Here is an 18693-nt window from a genome sequence, read left to right as displayed (position 1 = left end):
GGGTAAGAACCGACAATAACTAAACCGAATGAAGTGTTTGATGATGAAGGAAATCCAGTTGTTGAATCGATCAACACTATTGATGTCGATGCTCTGGATGGAGAAGATATTGCTTAGGGTACACCATCGGAAGCTACAGGATAGGAGAAGCAGGCAGAATAGGAAATAAAGCAAAAGGAAACTGAGGAGAAAAAGGAGGAAGCAAAGGATGAAGTGGAGAATAAGAAAGCATAAGAGGAGAAGAAGAAGAAGGATGAAGAGGAGAAGAAGAAGAAGGATGAAGAGGAGCAAAAGAAGAAGGATGAAGAGGAGAAGAAAAAAAAGGATGAGGACAAGAAGAAGAAGGAAGAAGATGAGGAGAAATGGAAACAACAAGAGAAGAGAAAAGAGGATGAGAAGAAAAGAAGAGAAGAAGATGAAGAGAAAAAGAAACAAGAAGATGCAAAGAAGAAGAAAGAAGAAGAAGATAAGGAAGAGGAGAAGCGGAAGGAAACAAAGAAAATGAAGAAGGAAGTGGAAGAGAAGGAAGAGGAAAAGAGAAGAGAAGTGACAAAGAAGAAAATAGAGGAGGACAAGGCAGGAGAAGCGGAAAAGCACACATAGATGGAGACACCTAAGGCAACTGGTAGTCAAGCCAAACCGGATGACCTTACCATTCCCATTGACCTCTAGTCTGCAAGTGAAATGGAGCTACTGTAGAGCATCAAGGTTGCTCAAGAATGCCTTGAGGTGTTAAGGAGGAAGAAGGATGAAGATGTGATCCAAGCTGTGCTGGACACTCTTACCGGTTTGTTACCCAGTATAAACCTCCCCAGTACTGACTCATCATTGGCACATCTAAAGCTCCTATGCACAGTAGTAGATGATCAAGTGCAAATCTTAGAAGAGGTAGCAGAGGCAAATGCTAAGAAAGAGAATCAAAAGGCTCTAAATATTTCTCTGGTGAAGAAGTTAAATGAGCTCCAGGCTGAACTCCAAAAAGCACAAAAGGATATAAGGGACCCTCTCGATGAGGGGAATCTTCTACTCAGCAAGATTTGCCAACCCCATCTGTTCTATGATGATGTGCTTGCACAGAAGCAAAAGCTTTAATCTGACTTTCAGTCCTACATCAGCACATTCAAGCCGCCTTATGACTCCTTTACAACCTATGGGAAAACCATTCATTGGTTTCACATCCAGACAACAAAAATGGAGCATGAGATAAGCACCCAGTCTTGAGATTTGCAGGAGCTACAACTAGTTCTACTCCCACGTCTACAAATTCTTCAGAAGTGCTATCTAAATCTGGATGCCTTAACAGTGACACAGGAGATGAGCATGATTGACGCCATGGAAGAACAGGTCTCCTAGATGCAGATAGAGAAAGAAGTAGCCACCTTCCTACTTGAGTCCTGGTCTTTATCTATGAAACAATTCTTGCAGGACTTTAAATCTGTTTTTGACAAGTTTTATTCCTTACTGTCATAAACTTTTATTATTTAATAGCAAATGAAAATAGGGGTTGTTCAGCTGTACATTGTCATTGTTGGCAAAGGGGGAGAAGTATTCTAAGGGGGAGAAGTATCTGGTATTTAAAATTTTGATGTATGCTCTAATATCTCTATGTGCAAAATAGTTATACACTGTATTGTTAAAGGGATAGTGTATATGCTTAGGGGGAGCAATTTTGCTAATGACATGATTTTGTTGTAAAACACCTAGATGTCAAAATTTTATTTTCCTAAGTGTTTCCATCAATGCCAAAGGGGGAGATTGTTGGCATTCTTGATGTTTATGATGTGATTGTCATTGATGGACACACACTTGCATTGAGATCTCCTTTATATGTATGAGCTTAATCTCAACCAGAATATGTTGCAATCGGTATGTTGTATTATAGTCGTTAGACTATTGGTGTTTTGCAGATTGTGTTTACCAGTCTGAAGCGGCATGTCGACCCCAAGCGGTTCGTGGATCCCAAGCGGTACGAGGGATTATAGCGGCATAACACATTTTTGCTAGTCTTCATTTTTGTCAAACCGGAAACTAGTATTTTGTATGAACCAGTAATACTTTGTGATGAGTTACCAACTGACATTTTGTGCTAAGTTTCCATCCACCGATTGTTTGACGGTGCTGACACTTTAACGGTGCTTTTTGTGTTGCGTTACCAAGTATGTCCAGGTTCATTGAACCTAGGGAATTGGATTGTAAACCTATTGGACCAACATGAAATCAGATTCGTTTATAAGGACATCATGTCTAGGGTTTTAGGTTGTTGCTGTTATTTTTGGTATTGTTGATGTTGTTGCTAGGGTTTAAGGTGGTTGAGGAGTTAGAGAGTATGAATGTGTAGAAGACTGAAGTAATGCTGAAATGCATTAGGAATGAGCTATCAAGGATCTAATCAAGCAATCTATGCTATTTGCTAGATCACTCACTTGTTGATTACTCACATCTTCGACAAGTCTATAGCCCTTAACCAGGTAGGTCCAAAAGCCTTTTGTAAATCCTCTAACAAGGTGGTTCACATCTGTGGATCTAAAATCCTCTAGCAAGGTAGTATTTAATCGGACTTATCTCCTAACAAAGATTGAGATTCTTAACAAGATCTGTTTTGGTAAAGAACATTGCAAGACCTTAACTAGTCTAACCTTAACCGGTCTGGTTCCTATTCTATAGATAGTTACTTGTGAGTTTCATCTCACTATGGTTTTTCCCATTTGGGTTTCCACGTCAAAATCTCTTGTGTTATGGTGTTTGTGCTTTTGTGGGTGAATGCATTATTTGCTATTTGGTTTGCATGTGTGCTAACCGGTTTGTTTGCTAAACTATTTTACTGGTTTACTGTTATTCTTGCAAAGTGTTTAAGTGGAAAGATTTTTGGCATACTAATTCACCCCCCCCTCTTAGTATTCATTAGTTGAAGGCAATGTCTTTTTCTTCCACTTAATCTTAGAACCATGTTTTGGTCTGATGTTTTTCCTGGATTGTATCCTAGTCCAACTTTATCATTTGTGGACTTTGTTTGCAGCTAAATTGGTTTAATAATACCCTCTTGATGTTTGCTTAGGGGAATAGTACCTGAATATCCCATGCGTTGAATCATTTTGTAGCTTGGACCATATTGTGTTGAGAAAATCTCACAATGTCGTACTTTTTTGTTTTCACTATCTTCCTTAAAAAGCCATTTAAGAACTGCATCCTCTTCTATTTCATCTACCAAGGAAGTATAATACTGTACAAAAAAACCATCATATATGATATTCAGAGCTGAAGTTTGTGTTCTCATAGCCTCTGATGGTTTGCCCAACTGTTTTGGTGATGGAGGAAGAGAGACTAATTAAAGTACTGGTTCTATCTTGTAGCTATCCATGCTAGTATTTGTAGTCTTTAATTTCTTTTCTAAGTATTTCATCATTGTTTCTAGATTTTCATTTGTAGAGGCTGCCCTGTTATGAGGCACAAAGGTATCAACACCTTTTGTCAATGAATTACAAGTGACATTTGTATCAACAGGAATACTGACTTCAATTCCATTATAAGGAAATTTTAAGAATTGATGGTATGTACATGGAATTGCCTTCATTTCATGAATCCATGGCCTGCCCAGTAAGATATTGTATGATAGAGGAAGATCAAGTACCTGGAAAATGACATCTCTTTCTAAAGGTCCCACCTTGATTGGTAATGATACTAGACCTTTAGAGGTCCTTTCCTCTTCATCATAGGCTTTAATTGTTATTTTCTTGCCTAGATCAATGATATTTTCAAAAAATCCTAGTTGTGTAAGCAGACTGTAAGTACATATATTCAACCCCATGCCTCCATCTATCAAAACACGTTTGACTCCATGTTTATGGATCATGGCTTCAATGTGCAATGGCTGGTTATGTGGATGATTTAGTGAGTTGTCATCTTCTTCAGAGAAGGTCAGATAGTGTGGTGAAGTCAGATGACCCACCATGGATTGAAACTGATCAATGTCTAAATCTTCTGGAATATTAGTGGTGAACAAGGGGTTGTCCAAGATCTCTTTGTGAGTAGAAGAGATTTTTAGTAATTCAAATATGGAAATTTGAGCGTTTCTCTTTTTCAACTATTCAACAATGCTATATCCAGAGGATGATGATGAAGTTAGCCTTTTAAATTTATCAAATGTTGATTCTTTTTGTTTTGACGAGGTTGGTAGGTTTGACATTGTTGGAGAAAAAGTTGAAGAACTAGCTCCTTGGAGAGTTACTTTATTTTGAGAATGGGTCATAGCCTTTGCATATCGTGATTCATTTTGTTTATCTTGGATTATGATAACATTGCAATATTCAGATCGGGAAGGCTCAATCATGTTGATCACATTGTCATTGCTGGTATAAGTATAATTTACTTTGGCATCTCCTTTGGTGTTTGAGGAATCTCCTTGTTTGTAAACAGGTAAGGGGTCTTTAAAAGCTTTATGATCAACATTTGTTGGGTGATTCCCGACAACAATTTTACCAGCATCTATGAGATCTTGGATCTCATGCTTGAGCTTCGTGCAGTTGTTTGTGTTATGACCTTTATTTTTATGGTAGTCGCAATATTCATTTTCTCTCCACCATTTTGGTTTGACTTCCAGATCATATGGCCTAGAATTATTTGGTAACATTATCGGGTTATTTGCCAATAGAGTTTTGAAAGCGAATTTGTATGATTCTTCTAGAGGAGTGAATTCACGTCTAGGTTTCGAAAGCCAAGGTTTCTCTTTGAACCACTCTTTTGATTTCTTTGGAGGATTTTCTACTGCGATTTCAGCTGCTTTGAGTGCTTGTATGCCACTAGCCAACTTGAATATCATGGGCTTTGAGTTGGTTTTAACAGTGTCTACTACTCTTTCATTAACAATATTCTTATTGTTGTCTTTGCCATACTTCCAATACTTGTTCTTCTCTTTAGAGATAGATCCTGGTTGTGTTTCTTTCCAAGGCATGATATCTCCTTTCCTTATAAGCACATCTTCCATTCAGATAGCATTATCTACCATTTTGTTAAATGATGGGTGTACTTGCATTTGGATACTATATTTCATAGGGACCAAATTATTGATGAATATATCCATTTTCTCAGCATTTGGGATAGGCCGTGAATACCTAGAGAACATCTTTCTCTAACGTTGGAGGAAAGTGAGAAAAGGCTCCCCTATTTTCTATTTGGTATTACAAAGTTCGATCATAGTAACATGATGTCAAATGTTGTAGGAGTATTGTTGTAAAAATAGTTGGATTAGTTCTTCAAAATTTTTAATCCCTTTAGGTAGACTTGAGAACCATTCCATAGCTTGTCCTCCCAAACTCCTCAGAAAAAGGTGCATGAGGTACATTTGATAGTGCATGAACTCCATACAGGCAGCACAAAATTCTTTGACATGATCTTGAGGATCTGAGGTACCATCATATTTGTCAAATTTTAGAATCTCCACTCGTGAAGGGAATGGAGGCATGTGTAGGTTTTTGTCAAATGGAAATGGGCATATTGTCTCCAGAGAATATTGCTTTGGGGACTTATCCTTGTTTTTGAGTTCTGTGAGCTTAGTTCATAAAGATAGTAATTATCTGTGGACCATCATTATAGGTGATTCTTCCTTTTTAGTGATGAGAGTTTGAACATCATATCCAGTGGGAAGTTTGGTGCCTTGTTTTGCTAGTTCTAGAAAATAGTCTTCTTTCTCTAGCCATGATAGCCTTCATCATTTTTTGGAAATTTTTATCCTTTTGACATTTATGAATATCTTTTTCTGGAGGTTCAAAATCTTTAGCTTCAATTGATGAGGAATCATTATTGGTTTCATGAATATTGAGGTTATCTTCATCATTTTGTTCTGTTCTAGGTATAGTGGGAGATAATGGTTGATCATAAACTGGTCTCTCTGATGATGAAGGTTTATCAGTCAGGAGATCCTCTTCGTAAAATGGATTATCTTTATATGAAAAGGGTTGCCCTTTGCCTCTGGCATCTTTCTTACAAGAACTACTGGTTCGAGTAGGCATTTTTATTGATTGGTGTGACCTAAAATTGTTTGTGATGCAGAAGTCAAGATCAAATTTAGAGCTAGTTGTTCAGTTAACGTATTGTTTGAGAGGAGCAACTAAGATTTAGTCTCGTTTAAGGAACGATCTATCATGTATAAGATGTTTATCTAAGTTGATCTGAGAGAAGTGACTAAGACTCAGTCTGGTTTCAGGAAAGATCTATCATGTATAAGACGTTTATCTAAGTGACTTAGGTTTGATATGTAGTTGATTGAACTAGCTGAAAGATGATCGACAAATCATGCAACACAAATGGCAGAGGTACATTGTCCTGATCTATTTATTCTTAGGATGATGATAACCAGTATTATGCTCGCTGTAGATTTATTTTAGGCAACTTTGACTATTCTGTTCTGACAAAATTAGAGATTTGTACGATAGGTTTTAATAAGTTGGATGACAATTCAATAGCTTCAGGACGATAAGAATAGTGTTTCGTACAAGTTGCTGCCTAGTACCGTACGAAAGATGGGTATGTCTAGGATGACAGACTATTCAGTGTAATTTTTTATCGTACGACACAGGATTCAGCATCAGACGACAGACTTTTAGGATTCGTACGACACAGTATTGAGGCTCAGATGATAAATAATCAGACTCGTACAACACAGGATATGAAATAGGATGATAAATGATCAGATTTGTACGACTGTTCAGAGGACAAAGACTAAATTCTGAGTTTTCAATAGCTAAGTATGACAACTGAGTATGACCAATTTTGAGATGGACTGATTTTTGACTAGGATAGACTAGTTTTGGAGATAATTTTGACTTAGGATAGACTAGTCTTGACATGGACAAAGTTTTTGATCACTGAGTTGTTTCTTGTTTTCTCCAGTTTTTGGTATTTCATTTTTAGTTTGAGGGATGTAAACACAGAAAACATGTAATATAAATAGTAAGCTCCAATCACAACATGCAAACCCTACGAAATTTGGTGAGAGAAGAAAACCTTTGCTTGTAGACTTAGGTACACACCCAATAGCTAATTAGAATACGGTCGTTGAGTCTCACGCAATGGATTCTCAACATCGTATTATCCGACTCCAAACACTAATGGGGGCACAAAATGACAAGTATCTTGGGAGAGTTACTATCTCTCTTGCACAAAGATTATCCCCCTTTCGGAGGTGTACCAGGTAGCTTCTAATTTTAATTGGATCTAGTAAGGGGTCCATTCGATGCGTTGAGGTATAAACTCAATTAAGAGGTCTCCCAACCTTGAAAACCAAAGTTTAATATACCTGAAGGTACTGAGGAGAGCTATTCCTGAGCACTGTCGTTGACTTGATTTTCATCAAATCACGTTTATTTTATAATAGGTTGGAGTACTTGGCATTTAGCCATTCCCACTTAGGTCATTCCCCTCACACCGACCATAACATCTTTAAGAGTTCTTAAGCTCCTCGGGAGGGTAGGCCTACTAAAGATGTACAAATCTCAAAAAAAGAAAACACCTCAAGGGTCTGGATTTCTGATTGTCTAAAAAGACAAGAGCATACTCTCCTACCTCTCAGAATTTACTTAAAACACAAAATATAGATTTGTTCTTTAACCAAATAGCAATTTAGGTGCCTAAAAATGAATTTAAAGAATACACGATGTTTGGTCGATTCTTCTCAGGCAACCTGTAAAGACAACGAATCAATAGTCATATTGTCTTTGTGTGACAATCATATTCTTTGACAAGCATTCTGCAAAAATTGATTAGGCTGTGAAAAATTCTAAGACAGACAGATAAACAACCAGGGTTAGTCATCAGTATAATCAATTTGAATAGAAAACTAGAGTCATAATTATTTGTTTTCTCTTTTTAACTAGGAAAAATATAGAATCGTATGACAGTATTTACCATATCGTACGATACAGGATTCTAGTTTGTACGACACCTGTAGTTTGTCATTTTGGCCTGTGAGAAATGTCGTACGATATTACACAAAGATTGTATGGATGAAAAATCCGAAAAGTCAAAAAATCTAAAAAATAACAAAAATAAAGAGTCAGTCTTGGAGGCCGAAAAATGTAGTCTTCTGCCCCACGGTGGGTGCCAGAAATGGAGTGTGTGAAAAAGTGAAATAAGTCTGATAGCTGCAGGCACAACACTTCAATTAAGTCATTACATGTATGGTTAGTAAATCAATATTCAATAAATAATAAACCATAACAAAGCGATTAATTGCCTTCTAAAAGATGCGAGTATAAGATTGCTCTCATATTTTTATAAGCAATACTAGTGACTCGACTACACCAAGACGAAGGATTTAAGCTATATGAGCATGAGATTAAACTAAATGGATGCAAGATGGATGAATAATTCAAGCAATAATGAAATAAACTAAACTAAGATGCAATAATCTCAAAAAAGCACAATATCTTCAATGAGTCCAGAGCAAAATCAGCATAATAATAATCTCCAAGCGTGTTCTCAAAAATATCTGGGGTGTTTTGGATGAGAGCCAAAGGCTGAATTTATAGAGAATTCTCAAGAGAGATAATGAAAAAGTTCAATTTAGGATTAATTGAAAATAATTGAGAAATTAGGTTCAGTTAACCTTGAGATAGATTCCAATTATAGTGTAATTGAAATGCATTTAAATAAGAAGTTCAAGTTGCATTAGAAATAATAATTAATGAATTCCATGCACTTGTGATAAAAATAGGTAATTCCATGCAATTATTTGATTTATTCAAGAAAAGGGTCTTTTCAATGCAACTGAACTTCTTTTTCTGAAAAGCTTTGAGTTCCAATTTTAGAGAATGATTAATAATTCAATTAATTGCTTTTTTGATTTCAAGTTCTAAATTTAGAAGAAGAAATAATATCTCAAGTTTGATTTCTCTCTCAATTCAATTCTTTTATTTTATTTTCAATTTAACTCTTGCTTTGTAATTAATTCCTCTTTTGTAATAAATTAATTCCTTTTTTGCATGATTAAATGACAAATTTGTTAATTAATTAAATATGCTAGGATATTTAATAAATTAAACAGGATAATTGATCAAAATGATATTCTTGGAATGATTTAATTAATTAATAAATATTTAATTAATATTGAGTAATTGGTTTGCCATGTGACATTTAATGATTAAAGAATTAATTAATGTGCTCAAAGTTGATTTAATTGTCTTTGGTTAAGACCTTGGTGATGTTGTTGAGATTAGGTGCCCATGGTTTAGATGACCAATTTTAGGGTATTACACAATGCATTGGATTTTAAGGCAATTGATAACACCTTACCTATTCTAAATATGATTGCACCTAATTGTAAGATAGATCACATTAAGGATTCTTTAGGAAAATTGGACACATTGTCCAAATTCATTGCTGATAATGTGATAACTATAAACAAAGTGAATGAGGATATCATAAAGGAGAGAGTTAAAAAAGAGAAAAACACATTCTTTGAAAACACCATAAAGAAATGTACCGATCATGTGGACACACTTTTACCGGTACTCAATTCTACAATTTTGGAGTATAAGGAATTGTATAGGAAAGCATGTAAACCTCATTGTTTAACTGGGGATATTGATGAGGAGATCAAGAAGACACAAAAATAAATTGATGACATTGCAGATAATATTATAGGTTCATCCAGACTTATATCAGTTTTTGAACAAGAAATGGCAGTTTTTGAGGAGAATTGGAAAAACTTGAGAAAGAGAAGGCAAGAATAAGGTCTAATGCCTGAGAACTAAAAGACAAACTTGGGCTGAGGCTGGATAATCTATTATTGAGAGAGTTGAATTATCTAAGGCAACAGTACAATGAGAACAATCACCGAAGTAGAAAATGCACTATCTCACTGGTATGATCCAATAGACTGAGGCAACTTTAGATGACAACAACAAATTTATGCAGAGTCTGAATATGATTTTGGTGGACATCTTTCAAATTGTAACCAACTGGTTGTAAACCTTGAGGTGGAATTTTTGTACTCTTTTGATTATTTATGACATCCTTCATCATTGATGTCAAAGGGGGAGTAGTGGAGAGAAAAATGAATGTGCATTTACAGAGGAGATCATTTGCTAAGGGGGAGCACATCTTTTTGGATTTTAGTTTTTGGATAACAGTTTTGGATTTTTCTCATGAGTGTTGCCATCAATGCCAAAGGGGGAGATTGTTGACATTCTACACTCTTATGAGAATAGTTGATGTTGTCATTGATGGCAACCAACTAGCAACTCACCGGCAATTGGTTTCTACATGCCCGACATCACAAACTTCATACACTGGCAGACACTAGCACCGACATACACTTCACCGACATTCAGATTACATCAGCAACAAAGCATACCAACACTCCAGCCGACATGGGATAAAGTTTTATTTATATGAATTGTTTTGTAATGTAATTATCTTTTATAAGCTGACATGGTAAAAGACTCATATATGTATGAGATCTTATAGGTCATTTTGATATGAGAGAGAGATGGGAGTTGTATGAGAGGTATAGAGAGTGAGACATTTTATAGTATAAGGTGATATGGTTGACAACAAAGGTTTTGGTTATAGACTGAGCTTACACCAATACTAGACATGGAATGAGAGATGTTGTTTTGAGCAGTACATTGTATTGGATTTGTTAATCCATTTTTGTAGTCAGTGTGACTCTTTATTGAGCAGTGGGCTCTAGGCTGGTAGCCTCCCTGCATGTGCAAGCCCCTATTGTAAGCAATATTTATTCATTGGTCAATGAGTAAATATTGTGGGTCACAAATCCCACTGAGGTTTTTCTCACACCGGGTTTCCTTGTTAAATATCTTGTGTTATGGTGTGTTTCTATGTTGTCTCTATAATTTTTGTTTATTGCATTAATTCTTATTTATCGGTACACTGTTTTGGGATGCAAAGTTATAAATAAGTTTAAATATTCTATTAACCGGTTAGACACTGATTCACCCCCCCCTCTTAGTGTCTTTGGGACTGTCATTGAATCTAACATTTATATGGGAAAACCTGTTAGGAAAAACCCATACACCAAAGCACAAATCAATTTTATTATCAACAAAAATATTAGTTACAATATAATATCAGATTTGTAGCATTGTAAATTGTACACCTTTAATTAGGGTGTCCAATCTCACATCCTCCTAGCATTTACTTTAGTATTTTTCATTCCTCTATGCATTATAGGACCTATATTAATTTAAATTAATATTTAAATTAATATTGTGAGTCCTCTCTCAATTCAATTCTCACCAAAATCTTAAATGGGCCCTTATATCAAAGCTGTGCCCTTTGATTTTTTCATCTTCTCATTTCTCACATATCTCGACCTCAAAACTCAATTTAAATGTAATCCTAGTCTCTCCTTCACATTCTCAACCTTGGATTTAAATTTGGGCCTATACTGAAGGGAGCAAGGTGCCCTGGGAACCCTGCTCCATGAAGCAAGGTGCCCTGAGAGGCTTGGTCCCTAATGTTTTGGCTCAAATTTAAACCACTTAATTGTTCGCTTAGTTAATAAATAATTCTTTGCCCATGTTAGCCTATTTCGAGTTATACACCCTAGAATTATTGATGAGGTATATAAGGAATCTCTCTCAATTCATTTTCATGATCTTATTTCATGCTAGCATTATCATCCAATTCAAGAGAAATCATTCTTCCTTAAGAACAAATTTGATTCAAGGAGCAACAAGCTACTTTAAAGCATCTTTAAGCATTTTTTCATGATTTCATGATGTTTGATCATATTATTGGATCAACACATGGTTAAATTATCTTAAGAGCATTGCATCATCTATTGAAGGTCTAATCACTTACATTCAAGCATTCAATTTTTAGTTCAAGCCTCTATTACTTAACAACACATTTTAAATTTAAATTAAATTAAATTCAATATGAAGGTCAATTCCTAAAGCCAGGGTTTGACTTAGGAAAAACCCTTTCTACCTAACATTTTCTCTCTTTTTTGTTGTGCAAGAATAGGTGACACACCTAAAAAAACAAGTATAGACTAATCAGGAAGAGATCTACAGTCTACAATTCGATAGAGCAAAAGAGTGCCAAGAGTAGGGTGCCCCTAGCAGTCCAATCCTAGGAGCAGATCACCCAAGGCACCCCGACCAATCCATTTTTGCCTCAAATTTGGATTGCACATAAGTTATATACTATTCTATTGTTTCCTCTTTTGGAATTGGTCTACGAGTATTCTATCTTTTTATGCATGTCAAAAGTTTTCAATTTGAGTCTAGTTGATCCTACTTTGTTTGATTCTGATTTACAATTACATAGTCATCTTCAAGTACCCCACAATGAAGGATCATTGCATTGACTCAGTGCTTGAGTCTTTTTAAGGCTAGTCGATCATCTTCCTTCCAATGTAATGTAGGGTATTGAAATAGATTCCTTGTTTGCATGCATAAGCTTGTGAATCCTATTTCCCCATCATTACATTTTGGTGAACGTGACTCTTCTTACTCTTGTATATTTTTATTTTTAGTTTTAGATCTATTTTTCAAGTTTTGATGCATTGATTCATTGTTTATGTACTTGCATTAGTGAAAAAATCATAAAAAAATGCACATTGTTATATCTTTTTATCATGCATTTTGTATATATTATCATTTCAAAAAGAAAATTGTTGTTTTTTAATTTTCATTTAGTTAGTACCATGATGCATTTACTGTTACACAGTTCGAATAATCAGAAGGCAACTGAGAAGGGGGGGGTGAATTAGTTGTCACCAGATTACTAGAACCTTAAGCAATTAAAACTTTAATACCGGAATGCATAAACCAATTACTGAAATAGCAGATATACCAATTAAGCACAAGTAACATTTAGAGAATAAATACCATCCACATGACATCAAGATTTGTATGTGGAAAACCACAGTGGGAATCCTACCCATAGTCAGATAATACTTATGTAGTAAGTATGTGATTACAATTGAGGGGCCTACACTTGCAGGAAGGCTAATAGCCTAGAACACACTGCTCATTACAAAAGGAGTCTCATTGACTACATAGAAGTCCAGACTACAATCCAGAAGAATGAATGAACTACAATGATAGCATCTCCTATGCTTGAGTACAATTTAGGTTAAGATCAATACTGGAGGACTAAATCCTCTTACATAAACCCAACTCGATCACCAATGATCAATCAAATGCTCTACCTGAATGATTATTACATTATTTGCTCCTTTCATATCCATATCCCTTAAATATATGATCTACAATGAGATCTTACATTATATATATATATATATATATATATATATATATATATATATATATATATATATATATAAACCCTCTACCATAAACAATAAGGTCGACCACTAGACAATAAAACAATTACATATTTTATAAAACATGTCGGCCTGAGACCAAACAAATAATATCCAACCCATAAGACTTCTCGAAAACACATCAAGAAGTCCAATGAACATGTTACATTAAGCCGACCCATAACCTAGATAGTACCAGACCCAATTTAGGTCCACACACACTAAAGCAATTATCCCAATCAACCAAGTCTCAAAAATGATCACCATCAACATCCAGAGTCTCTACCAAAAGACACACCAACACCACTTATGCATATCATCAAAGATCTTCAACAATGCTCTGCTGGTGAAACCCTCACCGGAACAACAAACCAAGCTTGCTAGCATACATGATAACATTCGATCACCAGATCAAAACCAACTGCCTGGACATGAATTTGAGTAGCATTAATAGAAGATCTAAGCCAACTCCATAATCCAAAACATATTGAAGCATACCGGATCATCATCATCTAATCCAACTAGAAACCAAGGAACTTATCGGGACCAGAAGGATACCGGTAAACAACCAAAACAACTAGTGTTGACATCAATGCAACACATAATCAATTCCTCCAAATGGCCAACATTTAATTCATAGATGTGATAATGGCTTGGCCTCCCTTGTTTCACTCCATCCCTCTCCTAAGGATCCTCCTACCCATGAGGACATTTTAGTACAAAAAGGGACCATTAACACTTCTTTAAAAAATCTCCCTTCTAAGGATGAAGTTTTGATGAATGATGTTGATATTTCTCCTAAAATGTATCTCTCCCATGAGAGTATCTTGTATCAAGAGGATGATATCATAAACACCTTCCTTAATGTAACTTTACCTTCCATACATGGTACCTCTCCTAGAGAATAAGTGTTGATGGACATTTCTAATCCTTCTCCCCATGTTTCTCCTACCCATAAAGATACCTTGGAGAAATAAAATGAAACCATTAACACCCACCTTGATGCTCTCCCTCCTAAATATGAATCCTTGGAGAAAAAAGAGCAAGGTCAACACTATTCATGTTTCTAGTTACGTCACGCCTAGATTTCATCAATCTCAAAATCAATCTATGATTGATTCTACCAAACTAAAGAGACGTCCTAACATATTAAAAATTTCAAAATACATATACAAAAGATGTGCTATTGGAAGGAAACTAGCATAAAAATATTGTATAGAAGTGCCTAAATTTAGTAACAACAAGCAAGATTCCAATGTTATTATCACTTCCCTTCCTTTGCCTCATCATCCTAAGAAACATGTTGAAAAGGAATCTAATCTTGTTGATAAACTCCATGATATCTTAGCTAAGATATCCCTTTGGGATTTTATACATACTTCACCTTTATACCATAAGTTGATCCAAGAAGCATTACAAAATGTGGTTCCTCATCCTTCTTCTAAACCAAATCATCTTACATTCTTATAAGATGAATTTCCTTCTACAGAGGTTAAAAATATAGATGATCCTGTTATGATTACTCCTTGCATTTATGAACAAAACATAAGAGGTACTTTAATTATTAATGGATCGAAACTTAAAATTTTCCATGTTGACTTATTAGAAAAGACAAATTCAGATTATTATTCTATTCAGCTTGATTATCTTGTGTTCATGGATTTGATAACATTCCTAGAGAGTCACTTGGTATAGTCATATTACCTATTGAATTAGGACCTGTGACTTTGCCCACTCCTATTCATTTCATGCCCAATGATCTCAGTTATAACCTTCTTCTAGGTAGACCATGGATTCATGATATAAAAGTAATCCATTCTACTCTTCATCACACAATCAAATCTATACATAACAATAAACTTCACAAAATCAAGGTTTATCCTAATACTTATGATTTTGTTCATGATGAAGTATAATTAATTTCTCCCTTTAATTCTATCATTCCTTTAACAACACAATATCCTATCAATGATGTTTATTTAGCCAAGAATTAAGGTACATTAGACTTTACACCTTCTTTTAATGGGTATAGGATCCCTCAATCTATGAATGAAGCCTTGAAGGAGCCATGCATGCCATTTATCAAAGCTTCTTTTATGTCAATCCCCACCTCTTGTTCCAACACATATCTTGACAATGATGGGGGATCTTTAGAATTTGAAATTAAGAATGAATATTCTCCTCTAGAAATTTCAACTACTACATTTGGTTTTAAACGTGGATGCAATGGACATGATTTAGGATTTGTGAAAAAAAGTTTTGATGGTCATGAGAAATCTACATCATACTTTTTAAAATAAGGTTTAGGTCTCCAAACTCCTCCTTTGTTGACATCCCTTCCCCCATTATCCAATACATCCATGTCTTCAAACAACTTCTCATCACAATAAGAGAGTATTTTGTATGAGGTTCTTAAATCCAACTTGATTACCCTCTCTTCAAAAAATAAAAGAAGGAATTGAAACAAAAATCAACATAATCCTTCTTTTTGAAAATATCATCAAATCCATGGTCATTTTGTTGGATATTGTTGAGAATTTTGATTGAGTGTGTGTTGTCATTGATGTCAACATATTCTTCTGTGTATTCCAGTGTAGCAGTCAAATTAAATGAGTTGGTTTGGCTAGTGTGTTGTAGATGAGTTGATGCAATTTAATGGGTTTTGATATGCTTATCTCTTGTTGATTCAACAAAAGTTTTTGTGATATGCATGGTGATTTGATCGACTTATGAGATCCGGTATTGTGGTTAGTTTTTAGTTGTTTGTGTTATTCGGTGTTTTGGATTTTGCTCCGCATTGCTCCAGAATTGCAATATCTTGGTTCGTAGATTTGGCAGTGTGTTTGGGACATTCAAGTGTGTCCTCAATTCAGACGGTTCATAATTTGGAGATCTGCAAGTGTATCTTTAAGTTTGGTAGTTAGTTGAGTTGATGTTCTTGAGGTTTAGTATAATGATGATGAAGATTCTAGTAAGTGGTGATGTTGCGGTTGTTGGTGTGGCAATTCACATTGCTTGTGGATGTTTCTAGATTGTGTTCTATTTGTGTTGTTGGTTCACATTGATCATTGTGCTCGTTGTTGGTGATTTCTCCAATATGTTTGTGTTATGTGACATTCGTGGTGACTAGATGATTATAGCATATTGTGGATGGTCGTGGTGTGATTTTTGGTGGTGTTGCAGGTTCGAGGAATTGATTTGGGTCCAAACCATGTCTTAGTCAATATTTTCTTGGTCCACATATTGTTTTTGAAACGTGTGTGATTATATTTTATAATTTATGTTATGGGTTGAGTCGACCTTGAAATATAGGTTGATGATTTGTATAAATATATATAAATTCATTTGAGATATGTATTTGTGTGTGCAAACGTTGTTTTGATCATTCAACAACAAAGGAGAAATACAAATAAGTATGAAAGAGTGTGCAAAAGTGGAGAAGTGTAGAGATTGAGTATATGCGCTTAACCAAAACTGTAACTAGGCATTAGGAGATGCTATTTCATTAGTTCATAATTCTCTAGATGTAATCTGAATCCTTTTGTAAGACAATGAGTCTTCCTCAGGTTTGTATCCCTTCTTGTTTTGTAATTTGAGTACTGAGCTTTAGGCTGTGTTCCTAAATACATGTGCATTCCCCATTGCAATATTTCACTTACTCCTAACAAGGTATTATCTCATTGTGGGTAGGTTCCCACTATGGTTTTTCTCTTAACTGGGTTTTCCACGTCAAAAATATTGGTGTTATGTATGTTATTGATGTGGTGTTGATTTGAGCTTTAGTTGTTATTTATCAGATCTGAATTTAAGTTTGAATTGTTTAATTTTTGTGAGCAAACTGATTCACCCCCAGCCCCCTCAGTTTGTTGCCTTGTTGCCAACAATTGGTATCAGGGCTAGATATTTCGGAAAAAAGATTGACTGCTTGAGGAGATTTGGAAAGACACCACATGATTTCAAGAAGGATAGTCTGAGATTTGATGGAATGAATTACACTTTTTGGAAAAAAATGGATGGAGTGTCATTTGAGATGCATTGGTGAAGACTATTGGAAGATTACTAAGATTGTGTATAATGTTCCTCAGAATGGTCCAGCATCTCTAGATGATATTAAGGAAGCTAAATTCAATATTAGGAGAAAGGAAGCATTGCTGAGTGCCTTGTATGATTTTGAGATGACTAATGTGATGGATTTGCAACCTGCTCATAAGATCTGGAAGAAGCTAGAGACGTTGTATGAAGGTGACAACCATGTGAAAGTTACTAAGTTGTAGAGCCTGAAAGGAAAATATGAGATGCTGAAGATGGGTGAAGATGATAATTTAACCTCTTTTATACAGAAAGTGAATGAACTTGTGTTGAATACCAGATGTGCTAGTGGAGTACTAGAAGAGTCAGAGATTGTTTCTAAGGTGTTGAGATCCTTACCTCTTGCTTACAAGCATAAAATTGTGGCTATTGAGGAGATCCGGATTGTCTCTTATGTGACTAGAGACATACTCATTGGAAAACTTGCGGCCTTTGAGTTGAGAAAGTTTGGTGAATCTCTTCCTAAGTAAGAATCTGCATTCAAAGCTACTGTTTCTGGGAAGCATAAATATGATCTGTGAGAAAATCCTTCAAGGGTGTGCAGATATGAGAAGGAGATGAAAGAACTTGAAGAAGAAGAGAAATAGCTTGAGGAGCTTGAAGCACTTATTTCCAGAAGATTGCCTAAAGGTGCTAGTAAGTATGAAGGAAAATTACCTTTTAAATGTTTTTCATGTAATAAGATAGGACATTTTGCCTCAAGGTATCCGAAAAGAGTTTCTAAGAAGCTATTTAAGTCATACAAGTCTAAGTATCAGAAGAAGTGTTATTATGCCGCTGATGAAGGTGTGACAGATGATGAATCCGATAAGGGAAATTCAGGTAATGAATGGGTATTTATTTCTATCAAGGAAGATGATATGGTGTCTACTGATTCTACTAGCCACATTAATGAGGAGAAAGATGCATAGGTTATTGACAGTGGTTACTCTCATCATATAATAAGTTTGTGAGTATGGAAAAATATGATGGTTAATCTTGGTGTTATGGTGTTGTTGATCTTGGATTTGTATTTCTACACTAACTTTTCCTCATTTGCATAAAGTGGTTGTATGATCAGGTTTTAAAAGTTAAATTTGCTGAACACTGATTCACCCCCCCTCTTAGTGTTCACTTGATTCCAACAATTGATATTAGAGCCTAGTTCCTCAGAAGGAGCCTGACAGCTTGAAGAATATCTAGGAAGGTGTCTTAATGGATTCCAGTGGTCTTAGACATCAACTGCTTGTTGCACTTGATGATCTTGATTAGTCCAAAGCCAAAGTCTAGGAATTGAAAACAAATCTCAAGGATGCTAAAAATTTCATTCAAGC

General features: G+C 35.3%; 1 protein-coding gene across 1 annotated transcript in view; it reads left to right on the top strand.

Annotated features, from left to right (window-relative positions):
* Positions 1-17850, top strand: part of LOC131874299 (uncharacterized) — a 55412-nt gene extending 37562 nt beyond the window's left edge. The window contains exons 5-6 of the mRNA XM_059217598.1: positions 17377-17453; positions 17661-17850. Of these exons, the coding sequence (XP_059073581.1) occupies positions 17377-17453; positions 17661-17850 (267 nt within the window). The remainder of the gene's footprint in view (positions 1-17376; positions 17454-17660) is intronic.
* Positions 17851-18693: the final 843 nt, after the last annotated feature.

Source organism: Cryptomeria japonica, chromosome 3, assembly GCF_030272615.1.
Source record: "Cryptomeria japonica chromosome 3, Sugi_1.0, whole genome shotgun sequence".
Classification (NCBI taxonomy): Eukaryota; Viridiplantae; Streptophyta; class Pinopsida; order Cupressales; family Cupressaceae; genus Cryptomeria; species Cryptomeria japonica.
Note: the sequence above shows the minus strand (reverse complement) of the source record. Positions and strands in the feature narration are given on the sequence as shown.